Source organism: Muntiacus reevesi, chromosome 5 (genome assembly GCF_963930625.1).
Source record: "Muntiacus reevesi chromosome 5, mMunRee1.1, whole genome shotgun sequence".
Lineage (NCBI taxonomy): Eukaryota > Metazoa > Chordata > Mammalia > Artiodactyla > Cervidae > Muntiacus > Muntiacus reevesi.
This window is the reverse complement of record NC_089253.1, coordinates 1,706,113-1,733,993: the sequence shown is the minus strand read 5'-3', so window position 1 is coordinate 1,733,993 and position 27,881 is coordinate 1,706,113. Positions and strand designations below refer to the sequence as shown.

Here is a 27,881-nt window from a genome sequence, read left to right as displayed (position 1 = left end):
CCGCTTTCCTCCCGCGAGACTGCGAGCCGGGCCAGGGGCCGGGGCGTGCAGTGCATTGTGGGAAAGCGTCCAGTGTGGCCTTTGTTTCCGGGCCTTAAGCCGCACTGCGTCTGCTCAGGCGCCTCCGCTGCGTCGCGGTTCCGGGTGCCCCGAGGCGCTCCCACTCCCTCCCTCGGTGGTCGCCCGGTGCGGGCGCCGCGCCGCCCCCGCCAGCATGTCTGGGGTGCGCGCCGTGCGGATCAGCATCGAGTCGGCCTGCGAGAAGCAGGTCCAGGAGGTGGGCCTGGACGGCACCGAGACGTACCTGCAGCCTCTATCCATGTCGCAGAACCTGGCGCGTCTGGCCCAGCGGATCGACTTCAGCCAGGGCTCCGGCTCCGAGGAGGAGGAGGCGGCGGGCGCCGAGGGCGACGCTCAGGACTGGGCGGGTGCGGGGTCCAGCGCTGACCAGGACGACGAGGAAGGTGAGGCCGCGGGGCGCGCCCAGTGAGGCGCCTTGAACGTGGCCGCGCGGGCCTGCGGCGTCCGGACACTTTCGGGCGCTGCTCGCCTCTCAGTACTCGTGTCTGCGCAGGTTTCCTTGAGAGACAGCCTGTGAGACCCTGTCGCTGGGGGAGTGTGTGTGTTTTCAGTAGAACATCTCTATGTGGCACCCTGGTTAGGAGCCATCGAGTTCGCGTCTCGATTCTGCCGTGTATTAGCTATGTGACTTTGAACTAATCACTGTGTTTCCATGTGCAAGGTGCATGTTACTAACTCCTACTGAGAGATTATGTTGACAGGAGTATGTGATAAGGTCTAGAAGGTAGGCAGAGGCCAAATCACGTAGAATCAGTCAACCAGGGTAAGCGTTTGCCTTTTATTAGAAGGACAGCTGAACGCTTTTGAAAGATTTCAAGTAGACAGGTGATTTTGTTTACAGAAGATAACGCTGGATGCTATATGTATAGTAAATGGATTATAGGGAAAATAAAACTAGTTAGGAGAGAGCTATAGAAAAAGTATGCGTGGTTTTGGATTCTTAGTGTCGTAAATTAAAAAAATCCAGCAGTTCTTGATTTAGTTATGTGAACAAACCCTGTGTAAATCGGAATTTAAAGATAGCATTTCAAGCCAGCTGTGTTAGGACAAATAGGGATCCATTTGGTAAATACTACCTCAGACCTCACACAGAAATATTTCCACAAGGATTGAAATGAAGATGAAGAAAATAAGGTAAAATATTGGCAAGAAGTTATAATCATGTAACTTTGGCACTAGGGAAGACCTTTTTCTCCCCCTCCCCCCAATATTTATTACTTTTTTAGCTGGGTTGGATCTTAGTTGTATGTGGGATTTAGTTCCCTAACTAGGGATCAAACCCAAGCCCCCTGCATTGGAAATGCAGAGTCTTAGCTACTGGCCCACCAGGGAAATTCCAGGAGAGACCTTCTTAAGCAAGATAGGAAACACAGACATTATGAAAGAAAAGATAGGTGTATTAATTGCATAAAATTTAAAAATAGCAATGGAAAAAGATGCCACAGACAAAGTAAAAAGATAAATGACAGGCTGGGGAATGTATATACAACACATATGACACACAAACGGTTAATAGCCCTCATATTCAGAGTTCCTTCAAACTGAAAAGAAGACAGTTCTTTGAAAAAATAGGCCCAAACTGGCATTGTTGGAACCAGTCTATGTGCCCATTACACACAAATGGTTAAACTTACTGTACATTGTTCAGTTATTATTATTTTTGGTCACATCGCACAGCTTGCAGGGATCTTAGTTCCCCTACCAGGGATCAAAGCTGGGCCCCCTGCAGTGGAACAGCAGAGTCCTAACCACTGGACTGCCAGAGAATTCTTGAATTTACTGTATATCTATGCTTTAGACACGACTGAGCAACTGAGAACACAGTGCATGCTCCAGAATATCTTAGAGTGTTAAAAGAATGAAGTAGATCTATATTCTGATGTGAAGGTGTCTTTAAGACATATTGAGGGGCGGGGGAAGCAAGTAATGGAAAATTGGGAGTATATGTATATAAATACATAAAAAAAAATTTGGGTGGGGATACCCCAACAGTTACTAGTGATTGCCTTTCAGGAGGAGAGAGAATTAGGGGTGGCGAATAAAGGAAAGCTTTCACTTTTTACTCTGTATTTCTGTTGTTTGAACTCTCTATGGTGAAATTTAATTCCTAAAAGTGGTTAAGAGGTTGCAAGATAATAGTGTTTACTATCAGAATGCTGCCATTATAGGTCATTTTTAGTTTTGTACTTTTCTGTGTATTGAAAATTCTCAACAATTCTTCAGGTTTTAAAAGCTGGAAGGGAAAAAGGGTTATTAAGAAGGCTTGCTTAGATTTTAAAGATTTGAATGACTACTATCATGCTGTAATGTTAGATTTAACTTTCTAGGAAATTAGATACCGTATTTGTTTTGCCATTGTAGGAATGCCAACTTAAATGTTAACAAAGATTCTAGAAAGGGTGGAGTGAATGGGATAAAAGAGGGAGCAATTTGAAAAAGAATTCATTATTTCTTCTTTTAGTACTTTTTTTCTTTTTTTTTTTTTAGTACTTTTGAATCGCTAAGTGAGTTTTCTATAACTAATATTGGGTATTTACTTTTTTCTTTCACTTTTTAGGATTGGTGAAATTTCAACCCTCCCTTTGGCCTTGGGATTCAGTGAGGAACAATTTGAGAAGTGCCCTGACAGAGATGTGTGTTCTCTATGATGTTCTTAGTATTGTTAGGGATAAAAAATTTATGACTCTTGATCCTGTCTCTCAGGATGCACTTCCTCCAAAACAGGTATTTGTGGGCTTTGATTGAATAATGGTGCCATTTTATTAAGTCTCAGTACCATCTTTTAGGCTGTGTGTATTGTTTCCTTCTCCTTAGATGCAAAATTAAGTCCACATGAAGTTTTATAGACTGTCTTAAAGCTCTCCAAAAACTCAAAATTGTGTTCTGTAATGTGATCAAAAATTGTGACATTTTTATGAACCTTTATTATTTTGATTCTTATGCAGCCAGAAAACTTTTACTAAACTTGGCTTTTTGGAATTGATAGTACATGAATTGATAGTGATTATGGATATTTATGTATGTATATATAATACACAGGTTTTGATTTCTCATCAGTTTTCCAATTATAGACTTTTCTCTGAAGTATAAATGAGTGCCTTGAAAGGGTGTTCTTGTGGGTGACGTGGAGAGTGGCATACATGAGGAGAGGAATGGCAGTGCAGAGAGGGGAGCCTAACCTAGGCTGGGCCAGGTTTATGCAGTGTTAAGTTCTGATGGTGTAGTGTTTTAGTTTAGCATAAGTCTCTTATCAAGTGACCAAAGAAATGGGTTAAGGTTATTATTCTTTTAAACATTATTATGTGCTTTTCTCCCCTCTCCTTTTCTAATTTTCCCTTGAGTAGGTATTTTTGTTGAAGAAATGTATCATTTTAAAAAATCATTTAAAAATAATACAGCCCTACACTTCTGGATTGTTTGTGATAGAATCCTCAGACGTTGCAGTTAATATCTAAAAAGAAGTCACTTGCTGGAGCAGCACAGATCCTACTGAAGGGAGCAGAGAGACTGACAAAATCAGTCACTGAAAACCAAGAAAATAAGCTACAAAGAGACTTCAACTCTGAGCTTTTGAGATTGAGGCAACACTGGAAGCTTAGAAAAGTTGGAGATAAAATTCTTGGAGATCTGAGCTACAGAAGTGCAGGTATAGATAACTGTTAAAAACTCTGCTTTTTAACAATAGTTTGTTAAAAACTATAAATGTCGATTGTTTTATATGTGCCTGACCCTTTGCAACCCCAAGGACTATATAGCCCACCAGGCTCCTCTGTCCATGAAATTTTCCAGGCAAGAATATTGGATTGGGTTGCCATTTCTTAGTCCAGGGGTTCTTCCTGACCCAGGGATCGAATCTGCATTTCCTGCGTCTCTTGCATTGGCAGGCAGGTTCTTTACCACTGGCGCCACCTGGAAAGTCAGCTGTATATAAAGATATATAGTTAATTTGAAAAAAATTTAGGTTCATTTAACAGAAAGTTCAGTGATAGAGTTTATGTGCTAGCACACCCTGAACCATAATAGATGTTTTAGTCAGAAATAAGCAGGCAGGACTGGACTCCTCAGTTGGGAAGTTTGATCAGTCCCTTAAACACTGAGCATAAAAGAAAAAAAGAAGCATTTCTATTCTTTCTTATTCTGTTTTTCTTCCTTAAATCTGGTAAGCTGTTGTTAACTCCTGGGTAAAGAGATACAATGGTGAAAACTCTTCACCTTTTTTCCATTCATCCAGGGCTGCAACCTTAACTTAAGGAATATATTTTGTTGGAGTATATAACAAAGTTGGATGTCTTGACTTCACATCTTCTGGTATAAATTCTTTGTTGTTGAGCTATAATATGTAATAGCAGGTTTCTCAAAGCAATTGTGGCAATGTCTTTAAGCTGCCGAAGTATATTCAGAGGATCTATACAGTAAAAGTTTGTAAGATTCACAGCTCAGTGGGGTAAAAGCTCTTCAGTGTCAAGGGATAAAAAAAAGCAAGGAGCCCTGGCTGTAATTACTGAGATAACAGTAGTGGAGTGATATTTTGAAAAGGATTCAGTTGCCAGAGCAAGCCATGAGTATCTTCAAATTAAAGGAATATAATTTGCAGTGGTTTAACTCAAGGACCTGCATGCCTTAGTATTGATGTGAATTGGGAAATTTTGAGTTCTAATGGTAAAGTTCCATCAAAAGATGAATTAAGATGACAAAGACATTTTTACATTTTAATAGATAGTTTATAGAAGCAGTACTTTCTGGCTCTGGACATTGTAAGCTCTTCTCAACAAATAATTATGCATAAGAACTTTACCTAAAATGGTTACGTGTGATATAAGAAGATTTGATTACATAATGCTTTTAATTGCAAGAAAATCTTGAGCATCTTTTCTTGTTATCACATAGCAGTTACATTTATCTACGCCCTCCTCAAGTAATTCAGCAGCCCAGGGCAGCTATCTCAAACTTATGTACTACATACAAAGACATCACATAAGGTTTAGGAGTTGGTTGACAAAAAGTGGTGTATATGCTATCTTTTTGTCCTTCTCTTGTTGAATTCAGAATCCTTCAATCGCAACCTTTATTACAGAGGCTGAGCTCCAGAAGTGTTTAGTCTCCAAGGTTTAAATCTGTGTAAGTAGATTATATTACTTATATTACTGTGAATATACATATATATATATATATATAGTCTAGAATTATATTCATTTTATCAAAACTCCATTGAAATAAAACAGTTTGGATATAATGATACCATTAGACTAAGACATGTTATTTTTTTTTTAAGGTAAATAGCTGTTTTCTCCTGCTTCCTTTCTTCTTTTTGCTTACCATGCCTCTCCCTCCCCACCCCGCTGAAATACACATTTTTGGTGGGAACTTAATGTATGCTTCACTGAGATAAGCATGTTAACTGAATAAGCATGTTAACTGTTTTGATTTTCCTGTTTTTAATATCCCATTAGGGTCTTTGTTTCCCCATCATGGTACATTTGAAGTAATAAAGAATACAGATATTGATCTAGACAAGAAGATACCTGAAGATTACTGTCCCCTTGATGTCCAGATTCCTAGTGATTTAGAAGGGTCTGCATATATCAGGGTATTTGTCTAAGTATTTTTCAAGTAATTTCTTATTAATAGCCCAGAAGCTAATTCGCTAACGTATTTTTGTGTTATAATTTTCACATAGGTTTCAATTCAAAAACAGGCTCCAGACATAGGTGACCTCGGCACAGTTAACCTCTTCAAACGACCTTTGCCTAAATCCAAACCAGGTATAGTTCTGTTCTCTAACTTCTGGTCTTGTCTGCCCTGACTAAAAGTAAATATAGTTGGGAAAAATAGGTACTTTAAATAAGAGCAGTTGGAAATATGACTTTATTATTTGTTAATCAGTTATTAGTGAATAGCTGTACAGTCTTTTTTTTTTTGCCACACCATGCACCTTGTGGAATTTTAGTTCTCTGACTAGGAATCGAACACAGGCCCTTAGCAGTGAGGGTGCAGAATCCTCATGACAGGATCACAAAGGAATTCCTGTGCAGTCTTTTTTGAAAGGTTGAACTTATTTACCAGTTTTCTCTGTGTTGAAGAAGTAAAAAATTCTATATTTTGGAAAGGGTATGCTGTAATAACCTAGTTTTCTGAATTTTTGTTGTATGTATTTAGACCATCATTTAAGCTAATTAATGCCTAAGATAGTTAGGTTTAAGGGACTTCGCTGGTGGTTCAGTGATAGGGAGTAGGGGGGACACGGATTCGATCCCTGGTCAGGGAACTAGGATCCCATATGCTGTAGGGTAGCTAGGCCCAAGAGCTGCAACAAAGACCTAGTGCAACAAAAATCTTAAAAAAGTAATAACAACTAGGTAATTAATATATATGCGTGTTCCCTGTCTTTCAGGTTCCCCACATTGGCAGACAAAATTAGAAGCAGCACAAAATGTTCTCTTATGTAAAGAAATTTTTGCACAGCTCTCCCGGGAAGCTGTTCAAATTAAATCACAGATCCCTCACATTGTGGTGAAAAATCAGATTATCTCTCAGCCCTTCCCAAGTAAGTGCAGCCTACCCTATTGAGTGATAATTAAAACTTTGTGATTTGGGGGCCAGGACACAGAGGGTAGCTGTTTGGGTGTGTTGAAGGAATGGTAACAGCAGAGAAGTAGCGTGCAGTCCCTAATAACAGCCATAACAGCCAGCAAAGCGTGCAGCCCAGTCTGCACTGCCGACTGTCCTGTGTCCTCAGTGGTGTCACTCCTGGGCTTTAAACAATATCTGTTGAAGTTTGCCCTGGCAAACCTGTTATTAGGTAACAGTTGCTTTGAGGTGTCTATGCCAACACTATTTGTAGAAGATTTCCTAAGGTCCTCTTATGAGATGTCAATTAGAAAATGCTTAATTAAAAAAAAATTTTTTTATTGAGGTATAGTTGATGTGTAAGTTTCAGGTGTACAACATAGTGATTTACACTCTAAAAGTTGTATTCCATTTATAGTTATTATAAAATATAGATCCTTGTAACTTATTTTATACATAGTTTTTACTTTTTTTTAAATTTTAAAAATAACATTTAGTTCTTAAACATTAAGATGTGCATAATAGGAAACTAAAAAAAAGACAAGAAGCAAAAAACTGTTTCATAATCACAAGTAGTTTTACCGTTCGATGTGTCCTTCAAGGTCTTTTGTGTATTCTTAATCCTCTGCCCCTATGTTGCCCCTCCCTGCTTCCCTCTCCCCACTAGTAACCAGTAATTTGTTCTCTGTGTCTGTTTCTTTTTTGTTATATTCAATAGTTTGTTTTATTTTTTAGAATCCATTTGTAAGTGATACCATACAGTATTTGTTTTTCTCTAATTTCATTTAGCATAGTACTCTCTTAAGTCCATCCATGTTGTTGCATGTGGCAGAATGTCATTTTTTATGACTGAGTAGTACTCCATTGTATTTATATACCACATGTTTTTTATCTATTCATTTGTTGCTTCCATACCTTGGCAATTGTGTATAATACTTCTATGAATATTGGGGTGCATGTATCTTTTTCAATTAGTGTTTCTATTTAGAAAATGCTTAATTAAATATCCATAATATCCTAAATTTGTGGAAATTGGATTTAAAATATTTTTCAGAAGCAGTTAGATTTACCAAGAGATCAATTTTTAATTAGCTCCACTTGTTATTTTACATAAATTCTGAGTATCTTCTTCGATCTTGCTAAGAGAATGGGTTTCTAGAGTGAAAAATTTTCATCCTGATTCTCATGGGAACAGGGAACGTCTTCTAATCAGTAATACCAGATATTAACTGTTTTGTTTTTTAATTTAAAATCTAGAAGTAGCAAATTACAGTTTCTGTTCACCTGTCTTTAGCCATAGCTGAAGGTCAGCAGCCTCATTGTAAGTCAATAGAAATTGAATGCATGGTAGTTTATCGTATTCATGGGTAGTCATTTTGGTGTAAAAATGTTAATCACAAAAACCTCCTCTTTGAGTTCAGAATGTATCTTTTGAGAATGGGCTGTGGTAATACTTTATGAAAATAGTTTGTGCTTTTCCATATTGTAGGTTATTTATGTCTGTCCTGCTTATTTTTATAAATAGGCTTGCAGTTATCTATTTCTTTGTGCCATTCTTCAAATGATAAGAAATCCCCCAAATCTACTACCGAGAAGCAAAGTCCAGAGGACCATCTTTATGTTCTAGAGCATAATTTGCATCTACTGATTAGAGAGGTAATGTAATAAATGTTTTCTTTGCATTGTGGTTAGCGTGCCTACAGCAGTGAAAGTACACACCCTCCCCACTGCTGAGTCCTCATTTTTCATAAAGCAATGACATTCACTAGTTGTGCTGTGAAAGATCTTGTTATGGCCTCAGGGAATACAGAGAAAATCTAAGTATAGTCTCTGTGACCAAGCATAGCTTCTATTCTAACACAGGTTTTATAGAGAGGTGTAAGAAACACATGCTAAAGGTTGATTCTGATTGGGTAATCGGAAAATGTCTTGCCAGTGTCTGTGAATAGGATTACTTGAATTATTTCAGGATACATTCTACTTACAGGTCATTTAGAACTGTCCTGAGAATCTTTTAATAGGAATATATATTCCAACCGCCCATGCCTCACCCCCAGATCTGGTCTAGTTAGTTGTGATGGTTCAAGGATCAGTATTTTTTTATATTCCTAAGGTGGTTCTGTTGTACCCAGGTTTTAGAACCTCTAATCCAGGATATGGTAGGATAAGTATCTACTGATTGCATGTGTTCTGTCAATGGGACTTACTGAAGAATATTTATTTTTGTTTTTTATTAAAGTTTTAACATAAAAATGAACGACAGCTGGAGAGAGACCTTTTCTTTACTAACTTACATTTAGCATAGCCTAGTAGATGTTAAGCCCACTCCAGTGTTCTTGCCTGGAGAATCCCAGGGACGGCAGAGCCTGATAGGCTGCCGTCTGTGGGGTCTCACAGAGTCAGACACGACTGAAGCGACTTAGCAGCAGCAGCAGCAGTAGATGTTAACATGTTATCTGTGTGCCTAGACTACCTTTATATGTGCTTCCAATCCATTGCTTTCATGCTTCCAAACTGTGAGCCATGATCGAGCATTGTGTAGTTAATATATGGGTACTGGCTGTTGAAAATGGCTGTTCTTGTTACAGTTTCATAAACAGACCTTGAGTTCCATTATGATGCCACATCCAGCAAGTGCACCTTTCGGCCACAAGAGAATGAGACTTTCTGGTCCTCAAGCTTTTGATAAAAATGAAATTAATTCCATACAGTCAAGTGAAGGACTTCTGGAAAAAATAATTAAACAAGCAAAGCATATATTTCTGAGGAGTAGGTAAGGACAAAGTTACTATCTTTCTTTAAAACTGCAGTCCTTTTTTTCTTTATGTTACTTTATGGACATTATTTTTGGCATACTTTAATCCTTTTTCCCAGGGAGAGGAAGGTGACTGCGGTATAAGAGTTTATGGTTGTAGATGGCCCTGTCAAGTTTGGGGAAGTCTTAGATCTATTGCCCATGTAATTTTTTTATTTCCAACACTTGGCATTAAAGTTTTGAAAGACAGCTGACTAGGAATGTGACTTGGAACACCAAACGTTCTGCGATAACCCATCCATGAGCTACTTTTCCTGAACTGATTGAAACCTTTTTTGAAACTTTCCATATATTTTTTGGTTGTCCCGCATTTTAGGATTTTGGAAGGCACTTTCCTATATGTTGACTTATTTAATCCTTAGCTCTGGGTCAGGTCGTGTGAGCACATTTTTTACTGATGGTAAGACTGGGATTCAGAGAAGTTGTGCAACTTGCTCAAGGTTATACAACTAAAGATTAGCAAAGTCAGGATTCAGGCCTAACTTCAAAGCTCATTTTTGTTCTTTTTTTAAAAAATTTATTTATTTTAATTGAAGGCTAATTATTTTACAACATCTTAGTGGTTTTTGCCATACATTGACATGGATCAGCCACGGGTGTACATGTGTCCCCCATCCTGAACCGCCCTCCCCCTTCCCTCCCCACCCTAACCCTCAGGGTTGTCCCAGTGGACTGGCTTTGAGTGCCCTGTTTCATGCATCGCAAGTGGACTGGTGATCTATCTCACATATGGTAATATACGTGTTTCAATGCTATTCTCTCAAATCATCCCACCCTCGCCTTCTGCCACAGAGTCCAAAAGACTGTTCTATACATCTGTGTCTGTTTTGCTGTCTTGCATATATGGTCATCATTACCATCTTTCTAAATTACATATAATTGCATTAATGTACTGTTTTGGTCTTTTTCTCTCTGACTTACTTCACCCTGTATAGTAGGCTCCAGTTTTATCCGTGTTATTAGAACTGATTCAAATACATTCATTTTAATAGCTGACTAATATTCCAACATCCAATATTGTGTATGTGTACCACAACTTTCTTAACCATTCATCTGCTGATGAACATCTAGGTTGCTTCCATGTCCAGGCTGTTGTAAACAGTGCTGCGATGAACATTGGGGTACACGTGTCCCTTTCAGTTCTGATTTCCTTGGTGTGTATACCCAGCAGTGGGATTTCTGGGTCTTATGGCAGTTCTATTTCCAGTTTTTTAAGGAATCTCGACACTGTTCTCCATAGTGGCTGTACTAGTTTGCATTCCCACCAACAGTTTAAGAGGGTTCCGTTTTCTCCACGCCCTTTCCAGTATTTATTGTTTGTAGACTTTTTGATAGCAGCCATTCTGACCAGCATGAGATAATACCTCATTGTGGTTTTGATTTGCATTTCTCTGATAATGAGTGATGTTGAGCATCTTTTCATGTGTTTGTTAGCCATCTGTAGGTCGTCTTTGGAGAAATGCCTGTTTAGTTCTTTGGCCCAATTTTTGATTGGGTCATTTATTTTTCTAGTGTTGAGCTGCATGAGCTGCTTGTATATTTTTGAGATTAATTCTTTGTCAGGTGCTTCGTTTGCTATTATTTTGCTATTATTATTTTGCTCCTATTCTGAAGTCTATTTTTTCACCTTGCTTAGAGTTTCCTTCATTGTGCAAAAGCTTTTAAGCCTAATTAGGTCTCATTTGTTTATTTTTCCTTTTATTTCCAATATTCTGGAAGGTGGGTCATAGAAGATCCTGCTGTGATTTATGTCAGAGTGTTTTGCCTATGTTTTTCTCTAGGAGTTTTATAGTTTCTGGTCTTACATTTAGATCTTTAATCCATTTTGAGTTTATTTTTGTGTATGGTGTTAGAAAGTGTTCTAGTTTCATTCTTTTACAAGTGGTTGACCAGTTTTCCGAGCACCACTTGTTAAAGAGATTGTCTTTTCTCCATTGTATATTCTTGGCGCCTTTGTCAAAGATAAGCTGTCCATAGGTGCGAGGATTTATCTCTGGGCTTTCTATTCTGTTCCACTGATCTATATGTCTGTCTTTGTGCCAGTGCTATACTGTCTTGTTGACTATAGCTTTGTAGTATAGCCTGAAGTCAGGCAGGTTGATTCCTCCAGTTCCATTCTTCCTTCTCAAGATTGCTTTGACTATTTGAGGTGTTTTGTATTTCCATACAAATTGTGAAATTATTTGTTCTAGTTCTGTGAAAAATACCATTGGTAGCTTGATAGGGATTGCATTGAATCTATAGATTGCTTTGGGTAGTATACTCATTTTCACTACATTGATTCTTCTGATCCATGAACTTGGTGTACTTCTCCATCTATTTGTGTCATCTTTGATTTCTTTCATTAGTGTTTTATAGTTTTCTGTATATAGGTCTTTTGTTTCTTTAGGTAGATTTAGTCCTAAGTATTTTATTCTTTTTGTTACAATGGTCAATGGAATTGTTTCCTTAATTTCTCTTTCTGTTTTCTCATTGTTAGTATGCAAGGGATTTCTGTATATTAATTTTATATCCTGCTACTTGACTATATTCATTGATTAGCTCTAGTAATTTTCTGGTTGTGTCTTTAGGGTTTTCTATGTAGAGGATCATGTCATCTGCAGACAGTGAGAGTTTTACTTCTTATTTTCCAATCTGGATTCCTTTTATTTTTTTTTTTTTCCTGATTGCTGTGGCTAAAACTTCCAAAACTATGTTGAATAGTAGTGGTGAGAGTGGGCACCCTTTTCTTGTTCCTGACTTTAGGGAAAATGCTTTCAGTTTTTCACCATTGAGGATAATGTTTGCTGTGGGTTTATTATATATGACTTTTAATATGTTGAGGTATGTTCCTTTTATGCCTACTTTCTGGAGGGTTTTTACCATAAATGGATGTTGAATTTTGTCGAAGGCTTTCTCTGCACCTATTGAGATAACCATATGGTTTTTATCTTTCAATTTGTTAATGTGGTGTATCATATTGATTGATTTGAATATTGAAGAATCTTTGCATCCCTGGGATAAAGCCCACTTGATCATGATATATGATCTTTTTAGTATGTTGTTGGATTCTGGTTTGCTAGAATTTTGTTAAGGATTTTTGCACCTATGTTCATTAGTGATATTGGCCTGTAGTTTTCTGTTTTTGTGGCATCTTTGTCTGGTTTTGGTATTAGGGTGATGGTGGCCTCATAGAATGAGTTTGGCAGTTTACCTTCCTCTCCAATTTTCTGGAAGAGTTTGAGTAAGATAGGTGTTAGCTCTTCTCTAAATTTTTGGTAGAAATCAGCTGTGAAGCCATCTGGTCCTGGGCTTTTGTTTGTTGGAAGATTTTTAATTACAGTTTCTATTTCTGTGCTTCTGATAGATCTGTTAAGGTTTTCTATTTCTTCCTGGTTCAGTTTTGGAAGGTTATGCTTTTCTAAGAATTAGTCCATTTCTTCCAAGTTGTCCATTTTATTGTGATATAGTTGCTGATACTAGTCTGTTGTGATTCTTTGTATTTCTGTGTTGTTTGTTGTGATTTCTCCATTTTCATTTCTAATTTTGTTGATTTGCTTCTTCTCCCTTTTTTGCTTGATGAGTCTGGCTAATAGTTTGTCTATTTTATCTTCTGAAAGAACCAGCTTTTAGTTTTGTTGATTTTTGCTATAGGCTCCTTTATTTCTTTTTCTTTTATTTCTGCCCTAATTTTTATGATTTCTTTCCTTTTACTAACCCTGGCATTCTTCCTTTCTTCTTTTTCTAGTTGCTTTAGTTGTAAAGTTAGGTTATTTATTTGATTTTTCTCTTGTTTCTTGAGGTAAGCTTGTATTGCTATGAACCTCCCCATAGCGCTGCTTTTTCTGAATCCCATAGGTTTTGGTTTGTCGTGTTTTCATTTGTTTCTGTGAATATTTTGATTTCTTCTGTGATTTGTTGTTTATTCAGAAGCATGTTGTTTAGTTTCCCTATGTTTGTATTTGTAATAGTTTTTTTTCCTGTAGTTGACATCTAACCTAACTGCATTGTGATCAGAAAAGATGACTTGGAATGATTTCAATTTTTTTGAATTTACCAAGGCTAGATTTATGGCCCAGGATGTGATCTAACCTGGAGAATGTTCCGTGTGCCCTTGAGAAAAAGGTGAAATTCATTGTTTTGGGGTGAAATGTCCTATAGATATCAGTTATGTCTAACTGTATCCATTGTATCACTTAAAGTTTGTATTTCCTTGCTAATTTTCTGTTTGATTGATATATCCATAAGTGTGAGTGGGGTATTAAGTCTCCCATTATTGTTGTGTTACTGTTAATTTCCCCTTTCATACTTGTTAGCATTTGTCTTACTTATTCTGGTGCTCTTATGTTGGGTACATATATGTTTATAATTGTTAAGTCTTCTTGGATTGATCCTTTGATCACTGTGTAGTGTCCTTTGTCTTTTTTCACGTCCTTTATTTCAAAATCTATTTTATCTGATATGAGTATTGCTACTCCTGTTTTCTTTTGGTCTCCATTTGCATGAAATATCTTTTTCCAGTCCTTCACTTTATGTGTCCTTTGTTTTGAGGTGGGTCTCTTGTAGACAGCATATATGGGGGTCTTGTTTTTGTATCCATTCAGCCAGTCTATGTCTTTTGGTTGGGGCATTCAACCCATTTACGTTTAAGGTAGTTATTGATAAGTATGATCCTGCTGTCATTTACTTTGTTGTTTTGGGTTCAAGTTTATACACCTTTTCTGTGTTTTCTGCCTAGAGAAGATCCTTTAGCATTTGTTGAAGAGCTGGTTTGGTGGTGCTGAATTCTCTCAGCTTTTGCTTGTCTGTAAAGCTTTTGATTTTTCCTTCGTATTTGAATGAGATCCTGGCTGGGTATAGTAATCTGTGTTGTGGGTTTTTCTCTTTCATCACTTTAAGTATGTCCTGCTATTCCCTTCTGGCCTGAAGAATTTCTGTTGGAAGATGAGCTGTTATCCTTATGGGGATCCCCTTGTGTATTATTTGTTGTTTTTATCTTACTGCTTTTAATATTTGTTCTTTGTGTTTGATCTTCATTAATATGATTAATATGTGTCTTGCGGTGTTTCGCCTTGGGTTTATCCTGTTTGGGACTCTGGGTTTCTTGGACTTGGGTGGTTATTTCCTGCCCCATTTTAGGGAAGTTTTCAACTATTATCTCCTCAAGTGTTTTCTCATGGCCTTTCTTTTTGTCTTCTTCCGGGACTCCTATGATTCAAATGTTGGGGTGTTTAACATTGTCCCAGAGGTCTCTGAGGTTGTCCTCATTTCTTTTAATTCTTTTATCCTCTCTGTTTCATTTATTTCCACCATTCTATCTTCTACCTCACTTATTCTATCTTCTGCCTCAGTTATTCTACTGTTGGTTACCTCCAGAGTGCTTTTGATCTCATTTATTGTGTTATTCATTATTGATTGACTCTTTTTTATTTCTTCTAGGACCTTGTTAAACATTTCCTGCATCTTCTCAATCCTTGTCTCTAGTCTATTCAACTGTAACTCCATTTTGTTTACAAGATTTATTTACTATCATTATTCTGAATTCTTTTTCAGGTAGACTCCCTATCTTCTCCTCTTTTGTTTGGTTTGGTGGGCATTTATCATGTTCCTTTACCTGCTGAATATTTCTCTGCCTTTTCATTTTGTTTAGATTGCTGTGTTTGGGGTACCCTTTCTGTAGGCTGGAAGTTTGTGGTTCCTCTTTATTGTGGAGGTTCCTCCCTGTGGGTGGGGTTGAACTAGTGGCTTGTCAAGGTTTCCTGGTTAGGGAAGCTTGCGTCTATGTTCTGGTGGGTGGAGCTGGATCTCTTCTCTCTGGAGTGCAATGAAGTGTCCAGTAGTGAGTTTTGGGGCATCTGTGGGTTTGGCATGGCTTTGGGCAGCCTGTCTTTTAATGCTCAGGACTGTGTTCCTGCTTTGCTGGAGAATTAGCATGGTATGTCTTGCTCTGGAACTAGTTGACTCTTAGGTGGAGCTTGGTTTCAGTGTCAGTATGGAGGGTTTTGGATGAGCTCTTGTTCCCTTGGATCAGGAGTTGTCAAGTTTTGGATTTAAGCCTCCTGCCTCTGGCTTTCAGTCTTATTTTTACAGTAGCCTCAAGAATTCTCTATCCATACAGCACAGATGATAAAACATCAGGGTTAATGGTGAAAAAATTCTCCACAGTGAGGGACACCCAGAGAGGTTCACAGAGTTACATGGAGAAGAGAAGATGGAGGAGGGAGATAGAAGTGACCAGGCGGAGAAGAGGGGGAATCAAAATGGGAGAGAGCAGTCTAACCAGTAATCAGTTCCCTATGTGCTCTCCACAGCCTGTAACACTCAGAGAGGTTCATGGAGTTACATGGAGAAGAGAGGAGGGAGGGAGGAGATAGAGGTGACCAGGAGGAGAAAAGGGAGAGTCAAAAGGGGAGAGAGCCATCAAGTCAGTAATCACACCCCCCCTAAGTGAAAATGGATACTGGAGATTAGATTCTTAAAGGTACAAAATTGATAACAAATACCTAAAAGCAAAGATTAAAAATCTAGAGTAGAGTTTAGAGTCTCAAAAATACAATATTAAAAATACAAAACAAAATCAATCAAAAAATGATAAGAAATATATGTATGAAATTTGCTTTAGAAATAGGGTCTGTTTTTTTGCAAGGTAATAGTAGTTTATAAAAATGAAAATTAAAGGAGCAATAAAGAACTTAAAGAATTTTAGAAGGGATAATAGTAAAAATATATCTAGGAATTTCTCTGGAGCTGTTGGGGGCAGTGTGGGGTCAGTTCAGTTTCAGATAGTTTCTTGTTACAGCTTGTGCTTCTTCACAAGGTCTGTAGGCCCCCTCCAGTTCTTAGTCAGTGCTAACTACAGGGTTTTAGTCTGTTGCACCTGCCACTTCCAGAGCGGTTCCCTCCTCTTTGTTTCATTTAGCTTCCTCTGTTTGCAGGTCTCTTGAGTGTCTAATTTCTGCCCCGACACAAGGGGGTGAAAGTGGTCCCTTGTTTAGGTTCGCTTGTTCAACTGTGCTGCGGGAAGGGAGGAACGCTGCACACAGATATCACTGGCGTGTGTGGGGAGCGCGTGCAGTGTGTGGACCACACTGGGTGTGCCCCCGCTCATGGCGTGTGCTTTCCCCGTCTACACTGCTCAGGCTCCAGGGTGCTCTGCAGGGGAACAGTCTAACACAGGCCCTGGGTTGCATGCACTTCCCAGGTCTAAGCTGCTCAGGTTCTTGGGTACTCTGCAAGGGCCCAGACTCGATTGTGCCTGCGTTTTGTGCCCTTCCCAGGTCCGAGCAGCTTTGGCGACCAGATGCTTGGTGAGCACACTCTCACCAGGTGGGCCGTGTGTCTTAATCACCTCCCCGGTCCTGGACGCTCAGTTTCCTGGGTGTGCTGTGTGTGTCGTCTGGTGAGCTAATCTCAGGCTGCGACCCTCCTGTCAAGTGTCAGCCATCCAGGACCCCAGGAGGACATGGTTAGCAACTGGGAGCCGGCTCACAATTTGGTCTAGGATGCCAGGCCTGGGGCCGAGATTGCCCCTTGGCTTCTGGCTCTGACTGTCGCCCGCCTGCCTCTCTGCCTCTGGGGCGGGGAGAGGCCGGTCTGCAGCCAGCCAGCTCTCCTTTGGTGATCGCTCAGTCCTTTGTTCTATGAGCAGGCCAGGCTGCACCTTAGGTTAGAACCCGCGCCTCCCTATCCAGCCCCTGCTCGCTGGTGGTGGAGGCGAGTATCTGGGCTGCTTCTCCGCTGGGAGTTGCGGTTAGGTGTGTATTCTGTGGTTTTTTTTTTTTTCTCCCAGTTATGTTGCCCTCTGACATCCAAAACTCCCCACAGACCCGCTGGTGAGAGGGTTTTCTGCTGTTTGGAAACTTCTCCTCCTTCACGACTCCTTCCCCAGGACAGGTCTTTGTCCCTAACTCTTTTGTCTCTTTGTCTTTTATATTTTGTCCTGCCTCCTTTTGAAGTGAAAATGGGCTGCCTTTCTGGGTCCTCCGCCAGCATTCAGAAATTGCTTTGTGGAAGTTGGTCAGCATTCAGATGATCTTTTGATGAATTTATGGAGGAGAAACTGGTCTCCCCATCCTATTCCTCGACCATCTTGGAACTGTCCCTCTCATTTTCTTTCTTCCATACATCATTTACTAAAGAACTTGACATGATTGGACCTAAACAAAGTCTTTTCCAAATGCCACAGGGTGCCCTTCTGTTTCATTATTGGCAGTTGGCGAAGAGGTTTGTTTTTACTTCTTTCAGTGATTGTGCCTTGATGGTACTCAGCAGGTGAGGGCACACTGTTTTTGTGGATGACATTTTACTTTGAATTTTAATTTATTTTTCCTGTTAATACAGTTATAGCTTTATTTGTCATGGTTTTATATTAGTCTTTGGTCTCAGGATGGAAACTTTCAGTAAAATGAATTAGGAAGACATGTTGAGACAACAGCATGATACATTGAAAGGAGTAAGGAATTCACGATGAAAGATACACTTCTGCCAGGGCTCAGCCACTTGCTGAGTAATTTTGGGCAAGTTACTTAATATCTAATCCTCTCTCAATTGTGGGGTTAAAGGACTCTGGTCAAATTGAATAGTGGATACCCAGGTTCCTTATAAACAGTAGGAATACTATGTTAGATGACTTGTTACTTTCCATTTGTACATTTCAAGTATAAAAGCTATTAATTAATTTGAGTATGTTGTTAATGTTGCAATTTTCTGATTAACCATAAAGGTAAATATTCCCTGAAATAAATGAGGGGCATGGGAAAAGTTATCTTTAGAACGATTTTATTTCAGAATTGGGCTTCCCTGGTGGCTCAGGCAGTGAAGAATCTTCCTGCCTGCAATGCAGGAGACCTGGGTTAGATTCCTGGTCAGGAAAATCCCCTGGAGAAGGGAATGGCCACCTACTCCAGTATTCTTGCCTGGAGAATTCCATGGACAGAGGAGCCTGGCAGGCTACAGTCCATGCGACCATGGGGTCGAAGAGAGTCAGACACGCGTGAGCAGCTAACAAAAGTTTCAGAATAGTAGTTGTAATCTTGGAAGCAGCAAAACTTTAAAAAATGTTCCCTTTTCTCCCCTTAGGTATAGAAATAATGTTCTAAGTGTATTGACCCATCTGTGATTCCATACAGTTAACATTCATATATTTTTACATACATTTGACCATTGAACAATATAGGAGTTAGGGATACCAACCCTCTGTATTGAAAATCCAAGTATAACTTGTGCTCAGCCACCAAACAGGCAGTTCCTCCATTTCCCAGATTTGCCATTCCTGGATTCAAGCAACCACAAATTGTGCAGTGTTGTAGTAATTATTTTGTGAAAAAGCTCTTTTAAGTATACAGGTGCAGTTCAGACCCATTGTTCATGGGTCAACAGTATATGTGTCAGGGTGTTTTTGTTTTTGTTTTTTCTAATAAATACGGTATCATAAAATTTTAAACGCTGCCTTCAAAGATATTTTAATAGCTATGTGATAGCCCATTGTGTGAATATTCCATAATTTCTTTTACCAGTTCTCAATTGCTATATATCTTTTTATTTCTAATTTGTTGATATATGTTAATACTGAGGTGAAAACTCTCACATATTTATCTGCCATAAAAATTCTTGAAGCACTGCCAGGGAAACAAATCACAAAAGAAGAAGGGAAAGTTAAAAATGGACTGAAAGAAATCAGTACTAGAGCAGAAGCAGGATACAAGAGCATATAAAAATTGATATAAAAATCCCTTGTCCTCAGTAGCTATTCTCATTTCTTCCATTTCCTCATGCCTTTTCCTTCTCTCAATAAAGTGCTAACATCAGATTTTAGACACTGAGGATCTCAGTAGTTTTGTTGATTTGTAATTTATGCTTTGTTTCTAGGCAGTGGCTATTCATTAGTGTGTATAAAATGTAAAGGAAAGATTATTGGCTCTGGAGTTAGACTTCCAGGTTTTGTGCCCCAAACAGCTTCAAACTTTGGGCAAGTCACTACACATTGCTAAACTGCTTTTGTTCCTTCTGAAAAATGGAGGTAATAATAGTAGTGTCTACTTTTGTTGTTTGTAAGGTTAAAATAATTCATGAAAGCACTTATTATATAGTATTTGGTACATAATCATCACTTGATAAATCTTATTTCTCACTTATACTTTTCTTTCTTGGGGTATAGGTTTTAATTGTACAGTAAATCTCCCTAGCTTTTCTTGAAAATGCTAATTCCATGACAGTAATAGTTCTCAAATATGGGTATGTCCCAAGTTATTTGTTACCAGGGATCAAATACTGATATTTATGAATAATTTTTATTCTTTTTAGAGATGAGATTAGTATACTAGAAGTATGCCTTTTACTTATGTTCTGGTAAGATTTTCTGAGTGGCAGAAAACAAATGAAGTTAAAAGGAAATCAGTGTGACCTGAAAATGTGTTGTAATGTGAAGTTGAGAACCAGTACATCAGAGCTACATCTGACTTTTCTTTAAAATCTTTGCTTTTCAAATAGTAGTATTTTCAGAAAGTCACCATCTGTTTTCAAATAGCCATAAAACTGATAAGCAGTTTTTTACCTTATTATTTTATATGGTGACTATAAAAATTTTAACTTCTCTGCTTTAAAAGGACTGCTGCAACCATTGACAGCTTAGCAAGTCGCATTGAAGATCCTCAGATACAGGCTCATTGGTCAAATATTAATGATGTTTATGAATCTAGTGTGAAAGTCTTAATTACATCCCAAGGCTATGAACAGATATGCAAGTAAGTATTTTTTTTTTGCAAGTAAGTATTGAAAAGAAGTTGTTTAATACATTAAGTTGCTTTTTATGTATTGATGTTTGTAGAGTGATTACATCAAGATTTGGGGTTTTATTTGATAGGGAAGCATAACATTCCAGTAAATTATTTGAGCTGTAGAGTGTTTTTAAAAGTAAGAGATAAGGATTTCCCTGTCAGTCCAGTGATTAAGACTCCATGCTTCCAATCTGCATGGGTCATGGATTCTATCCTTGGTTGGAGAACTAAGATCCCGCATGCCACGTGGTGAGGCCAAAATATACAGGAAAGAAAAGAGAAAATGACAGGTAAGAATGTCCAAAATAGTCTCTATTTAATAGTCTCTAGTCATAGAGACTATTTACATAGTCTCTAGTCATAGAGACTATTTACATAGTCTCTACGTAAATGCTGCATATTTGAGCTGTGGTCAGGAGTGAACCCCAGCACTGACTGTAAAGCTGCCATGCTTCCTCAGACACTGATCCACTTCAGTTCTTGCCTGGAGGCCATGGCCAGTCTGGGGTATTTGAAGTGAAGAGGGTCGTTTATATTAGAGCCCATACTTTCCGTAATGTTTAGTCTAAAACAACCCCTGTGTCTATTTGAATTCATGATTGTGCCCTTAATGACTTCTGTCCCCAGCATTCCTGGAGAAGCTGTCTACTTGATTTACGTTCATAAATCACAAGTTAATACACAGATAGTAGACTGGTGGTTTTCAGTAGTGGGATATTGGTGAAGGTGGTCAAAAGGTACAGCACTAAAGAGAGGAAAAGAAAAAATTGATCAATTTAGAATTGTTTGCATCTACAACTAAGATGAAAAAACTGTGGGATTATGGGCATTGAATCCAGCATACACCTTTTAAACTTCTGTGAAGAGAGGTCAGTGTCAGGACAGGAGAGAAAGTAGAAGAAAGTATAGAATGTCCTTACCCACCTTCTGTAGCTGGTAGGGTCATCTTACACTTTTTATTTTTTATTTTTATTTTTTTCATCTTACACTTTTTAAAATTGAAAGTAATTCTCTTTCTTAGAACCCCCCCAACTTCCTGTCATTGAACATTTTATTTTAGTTGGATGCCAGAACAGTGATTTGTACTTGTGCAAACATGTCTATAGGATAAAGTCCTCCAAGTGTAATTGCTTTGTCAAAAGATAAGGACATTTAAAATTTTGATTAATGTTACTGATTTGCTTTTCTTTCTTCCTCCTTTTTAAAAATTTTCTTTGGCTGCGTTGGGTCTTAGTTGTGGCCCTTGGGGCCTTTGTGCGGCACGCAGGACCTTTCTGTGGTGGTACTGGTGGTGTGCAAGGTTCTCTCCTGTCGTGGTGCGTGGGCTCAGTTGCCCCACAGCGTGTGGGATTTTAGTTCCCTGACCAAGGATTGAACCCTAGTTCCCTACATTGGAGGACAGATTCTTAACCCCTAAACCACCAGGGAAGTCCCCTAATTTGCTTTTCAGAGTAATTGCCATATGTATGCGCCCACCAATAGTGATACAAATTTCTTTTTCCTTATACCTTTGTTTAAAAAAGGAGAATTCAGAAATGTGGTTAGATTTATAAGTCTTTTTCTTCTGTAAGCCTTATGAATTTTGTTTGTTTTTCCTTCAAAAGGAATATATAAACTTTAATTCATCAAAATTACAGTTTTATATAGTTACCAAAATTTTTTATTCTTAAATATTTGCTGTAAAAGCAAAGTTAGGAAAAAAGAGTTACTATAAGATGTGGAAAGCTATAATGCTGTTTTTTTCTGCATTTGTTCATCTGGATTATTTGAGGAGTTTTGTGTTTCTTGTACATGTCATATGCTAAAAATTTGTGAACTGACTTGGAAGAGATTTGTGACCTGTATATATATATTCATTGGCTATTTTATGAGTTTGTTTGACCTAAGCTGAGTTAGTAGAGCATATGTATTTTGACTTCTTAGCTGATTATTTCAGAAGAGAGTGAAAAGTTAACTGTTTTTCCTTTCTATATGAGAATTTGACCTTTGGCTAACTCTCTCTAGTTACCTAGTAACTTGATAAGGAAAGATGCCATGTGTGTTACTAGGCAACACTGCTTATGGCAACAATGATCCCCAGTTGGTAACATGGTTCTGGTCTGGGAGAAATTACAAGCCCTTGCTGGGGGTGGCTTTGGATGTCCCAGGGTGGGTGAGTTTTATCAGTGGGCCGAGTCTCCTGCGGGGACCCTGGAATGTGGGCCTGTGAAGCTGTTACAAGAGTGCGTGGCTCCTGTGAGGACCCAGGTTTTTGGGTCGGGGCAGGCCCCACATGCTCTCAGCGCACATCTCTTCTTGTTTAACACAGGTGTGTGGCTGCTGTGTTGACAGCCTCAGGGCCCTCAGGAGAAGAGGAGCAGGTGCTGTTGGCAGGGTGACAAGCTGTGCTTCCTGCCCCGCATCCTTCTGAGTAGACTGGCGCTCCGTGGCCTATGGTGTCAGTAGTTCAGTGAGTCTGATAGTTTTCACTGAACCTGAGGAAACTCTCCCCCCATGGGTCTTGGTGTAGATTATCAAAACTGTTGTATTCTTTTTCTTTGCTCTAAAGGTTCTTGATATTTGTATAAGGTAATTTTGGACATTTCTGATTTTTAGTGTGTGTTGTCTATAAAGGTCCATTCAGCTGCAGTTGAATATTGGAGTTGAGCAAATCCGGGTCGTGCACAGAGATGGGAGGGTGATCACACTGTCTCATGAGGGCCAGGAGCTGCAGGACTTCCTTCTATCCCAGGTAACACAGCTCCTGAGCCCCTTCCACTCTACCCATTGAAAGAACAAAGCCAATAAGAAGTAACATTACTTTTTAAAAGCCGTTTCTTCCTGCCAACTAATTTCTAGTGCAGAGCTCCCCAGGTAGCTCAGTGGTAAAGAACCCATCTGCCAGTGCAGGAGACACAAACAGATGTGGGTTCGATCCTGGATCACGAAGATCCGGTGGAGCAGGGCATGGCAACTCCAGTCTTCTTGCCTGGAGGCTCCCCATGGACAAGAGCCTAGAGGGCAACAGTCCAGGGGGTCACAGAGAGTCAGAAACAACTGAGTGACTAAACAACAATGATTTCTAGTGCACATTTACCACCTTTTGACTAATAGAAAATGTTGATACTGTTCTAGATTTGTTTCTACACTTGATCTTAGCCAAAAGGCCGAGAAGCGATCTCTAGATTTGTTTCTACTCTTGGTTTGTATTTAAGATGCATGACCAGTTCTGAGACTACCAAACTTTTTTTATTTCTCCTGTTAGCTGAGATTTACAGCACCTCCAGGACCACATGAACGTGAAGTATTAATCCAAGAAAACCAGAGAAAGGATGGTCAAATACAAAACTATAGTATCCATGCTCCATAATGATGAATGGAACACTTTATGCGTAAGCCCTAAGGCAGTGTTCCTCATAGTAAGGGACAATATGGAAAATGTTGAGTTCTAGTACCTAGCTAATACCACAGACTTGCTTTGTGACACTGGACAAATATTTTGACCTTTTTTTTTTTTCATCTATAAAGTAAGAACAGTATTTTTCCTACCTTCTTCATGGAGTTGTGATGATCCATTGAAATACTGAGTTATGGGATAAAGGGTTGATTTTTGAAATGCTAATATATCTTTCACATGAAACACATTTCACATAAATTTTTACAAAAATACTGACCCTTTCCATCTCAGAAGCAGTAATCTATTACACTGATTTGCCTCTATGGTGCCTTTATTTAAAGGGCATTTGTGAGGTATGGCACCTCTTGGTTGATTGTACCTAAAATAGCTTTGGTTTGCACACATGCAGAAGTGTAATGAAAACCTGTTAAAGAGCTTCCAGAATTGCTAAGAAGTCTAGAGAATAAGGCTTGCAAATGACTCAGGATCAAAGGAAGCTGGATGTAAGAACCACAGGCAGGGCAGGGCCCCTGCTGCTGCCATCCCAGCACCACCACCCTCCTTGCTGGTGGCAGATGCACTCTGAATTGCCCTGTGTATCAGTCAGGGTCTTTCAGGGTGTTTTCAGGGTTGTCTCTTTACTAAGGATCGATACAAAAGCTGTTAGTGTGACAGATTCCCAGAACAAGGTGGGGTGGAGAGTGGACTTGATGGGGCCAGTGGAAGATACTCAGCCACACACCCTGCTGCTGTTTTAATGTTCCTCCAAACTCAGTGATCTAGGTGAGAGGCTCCAGCTGGCCAAGTTTAGCTTGTGGGCTGTGTTCCCGCTGCCAGTGTACAGGAAAGCAAGTATCAGGCTATTTTAGCTTCTGCAGTGGAAGGTGGGATCTTGTTCCCTTGCCCCACACAGAGGAGAATTCCTCAAACATAAGATAGGGTTCCTTTGCTAGGCAGTGAAATCCCCAACGAAATTTCACTTTACAGTCATGATGTCAAGTCACTGCCGAGTAAATACCTGTTCTGATTGTCAGTGAAGTTTCCTTTTTCATTCACAGATGTCACAGCATCAGGTGCACGCAGTTCAGCAGCTAGCCAAGGTTATGGGCTGGCAGGTCCTGAGCTTCAGTAATCACGTGGGACTGGGGCCTGTAGAGAGCATTGGCAATGCCTCCGCCATAACCGTGGCCTCCCCGAATGGTGACTATGCTATCTCAGGTACGTTCTGCTGCTCTGAATGTGAAGAGACCTTTGGGAGTTCGGCCTTTTCATTTAACTTTAGTAGTTACCATACTTAAGAGTAACTTAACCTCTGTAGTAGGTGAGTTCCTTTATTAATTATGTGGAGTGTTTATCTCATCATAGCTAATATTCAGAGCAACAGGTTATTACGTCTTTTTATAGTAGTTATAAAAGATGTTTGCTTGGCAACACATTTTCCTAGGAGATTAGCTGAAAAATGCCATCAGCATTATTACTCCTGCAGTTCAGAACTTTCAGTGGATAAATGCTTTTTAAAATATATACTGCTGGGGGGTTCCGTGGTGATTGATCAGTGGTTAGGACTCACTTTCACTGCTGTGGACCGAGGTTCAGTCCCTGGTCAGGAAACTAAGACTCCACATGCTGCATGATGGGGCCAAAAAAATTTTTTTTAAGTTTATAAATATACTGCTGCAAACATACAGGAAGAATAGTATCTGATCCTAAAGATGGTCAAGGGATAGAACAGAGAGGTGTTTTGAGAAGCACCTACCATGAATGGGGCACTTTGATAGGCGTGTATACATTTTGTCTTGTTGACAATTATGTATCATTTCAGTGTGATCTTCTTTAATACTTGCTCTAAATATTTGAAAGAGTAGGTAGTTAGACATTCTTCCCCATAGGATCACAGCTTGTGAATCTGTAGGCTTGATCATTGTGAGACCTTTATTGATAAGAATTTCTAAATACCCTTTCTTCTTGCCTGAGTTATAAAGCCTCATTAAAACCTGAAGTTCATATTCAGAATAATCTTTCATCCATCCCTTCCAGTTCTGATTTTGAACGTTTGACTTTCTTCACATTGTGGGTGTATATTAACGAAGTTGTTAAATGACTAGGTTATCAAGTATTTTAGAAAAAAAAATGATGATCTGAAAGTATATAGAACATTTGATTTTCCTAAACCAACACTCATCTTTGCCACATTTTTATATTGCAAATGTTAATTCATAAATATTTATACCAGCCTAGTATCTCTAAGGGGCTTTCCAGGTGGCACAGTGGTAAAGACTCTGCCTGCCAGTGCAGCCGGTGCAGGAGACTTGAGTTTGATCCCTGGGTTGGGAAGATCCCCTGGAGTAGGAAATGGCAACCCACTCCAGTATTCTTGTCTGGAAAACTATACATGGATAGAGGAGCCTGGCTGGCTACAGTCCACGGGATTGCAGAGTCAGACACTACTGAGCACACACACAAAAACACACAATATCTATAAATTAGTAAATTTTATTTTAGCATATTGAACCTGAAAAGTACTTTTAAATAAGCACTTTCAAGTTGGTAGACAAACAAGGCTTTTTATGCTCGTGGAAAGTGAAGTTGTGTGATCTTTGTTGTTTCTAGCTTGGAAAATGAATATATTGATATTTTGGTTTTGCTCCACAGTTCGTAATGGCCCTGAAAGTGGCAGCAAGATTATGGTTCAGTTTCCCCGTAACCAGTGTAAAGACCTTCCAAAAAGTGATGTTTTACAAGATAGCAAATGGAATCATCTTCGTGGTCCATTCAAAGAAGTTCAGTGGAATAAAATGGAAGGCCGAAACTTTGTTTATAAAATGGAGCTGCTTATGTCTGCACTTAGTCCTTGTCTACTGTGATTTTTTTTCTGGACCAGTTTCCAGATTTTTTTTCCCCCAGAGAAGTTTCCAGAAACTTTGAGGAATGTTTGAAGATCAACGATAAGCACAAAGAAGAGTAATCTTCTAAAGGAATATTGTTTTTAAAAAGTAATAATTAGCAAATGTTTACTTAGCATTTTGAAACCTTTCACTTTATAAGTGACAAGTGCTTTAAAATGCAAAATTTTATGTACAGTTATAGGGTATACAAACATGGAGAGATGTACTTTTTTTATGCAGTTGACTTGAAATATTACTAACATGGATTGACATTTGCTTTTTAAAATATCCCTTTGATTTTGACATCAAATAAAGTATGGTTAAAAATTCCAGACACTCTGAACTCTTAACCTAAATGAAATATGTCATATCATTCCATTGTTTGTTATTGCTTAAGAATATTTAAATACTCTTAAGACCCAGCTTTCATACAGGAATTCCCTCACAATGAGAGAAGCAGATCCTTTCTCTTAAGTGCAACAAAGTACTTTCCAACCAGTGGAGCCTGTCCTGCCCTCCCCACCACACCTATTAAAGCCAGCTCTTGTGTTAGTGGATAAAGTACTTTTCCCTCTGATTGTCTTTGTTATGCATGTCCGCTGAGAATTTCCTTAGAGCTCCACCTGAAGGCTTAGAAGGCAGATAGTATTGTATCTTTAGGGTTTCCTCGGTATCTCCTTGGTCTTTTTTCCCCCTTGAAGGACCTCACTTGCCTTGCCGCGCTTCTGCCTTACCCTGACCTTGGCAGTCCCCAGCCTCAGCCAGCAACCCTGGATTGCTTCTTCTGATTAAATATTTGTTCCATCTTATTTCACTAGGTCTCTGCATTTTCCCAGGGAAAATACTAATGGATTAATGAGATACATTTTGCAAAGAACAGATAACGTGAATTTAGAAATAGTATCCAGCCCTAAAAACGTGTCTGAAGAACTTCCCTTAATAAGAAATTTGGGCTTATGGGCCTTTTGGTGCCACTATAAATAATCTAAGTAATCTATAGTTTCCTTATGAGGAAGGCTTTCAATTTTTAAAAGATGAGTATCTTAATAATTTATTACTGAAGTAACTTTAAAAATCCTTTGTGTTTCTCTGGGATGCATGAGTCAAGTGCTCGGGCCTGGTGGGCTGGGAAGACCCAGAGGAATCGGGTGGAGAGGGAGGTGGGAGGGGGGACCAGGATGGGGAATACGTGTAACTCTATGGCTGATTCATATCAATGTATGACAAAACCTACTGAAAAAAAAATAAGTAAATAAAATTGGTGAGGAAAAAAAAAAAAAGGTAAGTGGAACTTGTAAGCCATGCAATACTATAATACTTTTGTGTTTTTGTGTGCTTTTTTCCTTTTCTGATTAAGCTTCTGCATCTTTCTGTCCATGGAAATTAAAAGATTAATGTTAATC

General features: G+C 39.0%; 1 protein-coding gene and 1 pseudogene across 2 annotated transcripts; one reads left to right on the top strand and one right to left on the bottom strand.

Moving 5' to 3' along the window:
- Positions 1–80: 80 nt before the first annotated feature.
- MED17 (mediator complex subunit 17) lies at positions 81–26,810 on the top strand. Of its 2 annotated transcripts, XM_065936787.1 has the most exons (12): positions 81–464; positions 2,639–2,805; positions 3,508–3,727; positions 5,532–5,668; positions 5,759–5,843; positions 6,473–6,625; positions 8,174–8,304; positions 9,237–9,421; positions 20,047–20,184; positions 22,831–22,948; positions 24,652–24,811; positions 26,246–26,810. In XM_065936787.1, exons 1-12 carry the CDS (start codon positions 215–217, stop codon positions 26,455–26,457), a joined length of 1,956 nt encoding a protein of 651 aa, XP_065792859.1. In that variant the 5' UTR covers positions 81–214; the 3' UTR covers positions 26,458–26,810. The 2 variants fall into 2 exon arrangements, with proteins under 2 accessions (XP_065792859.1, XP_065792860.1); XM_065936788.1 differs by lacking the exon at positions 6,473–6,625.
- Positions 23,238–23,375, bottom strand: LOC136170180 (U2 spliceosomal RNA; annotated as a pseudogene).
- Positions 26,811–27,881: the final 1,071 nt, after the last annotated feature.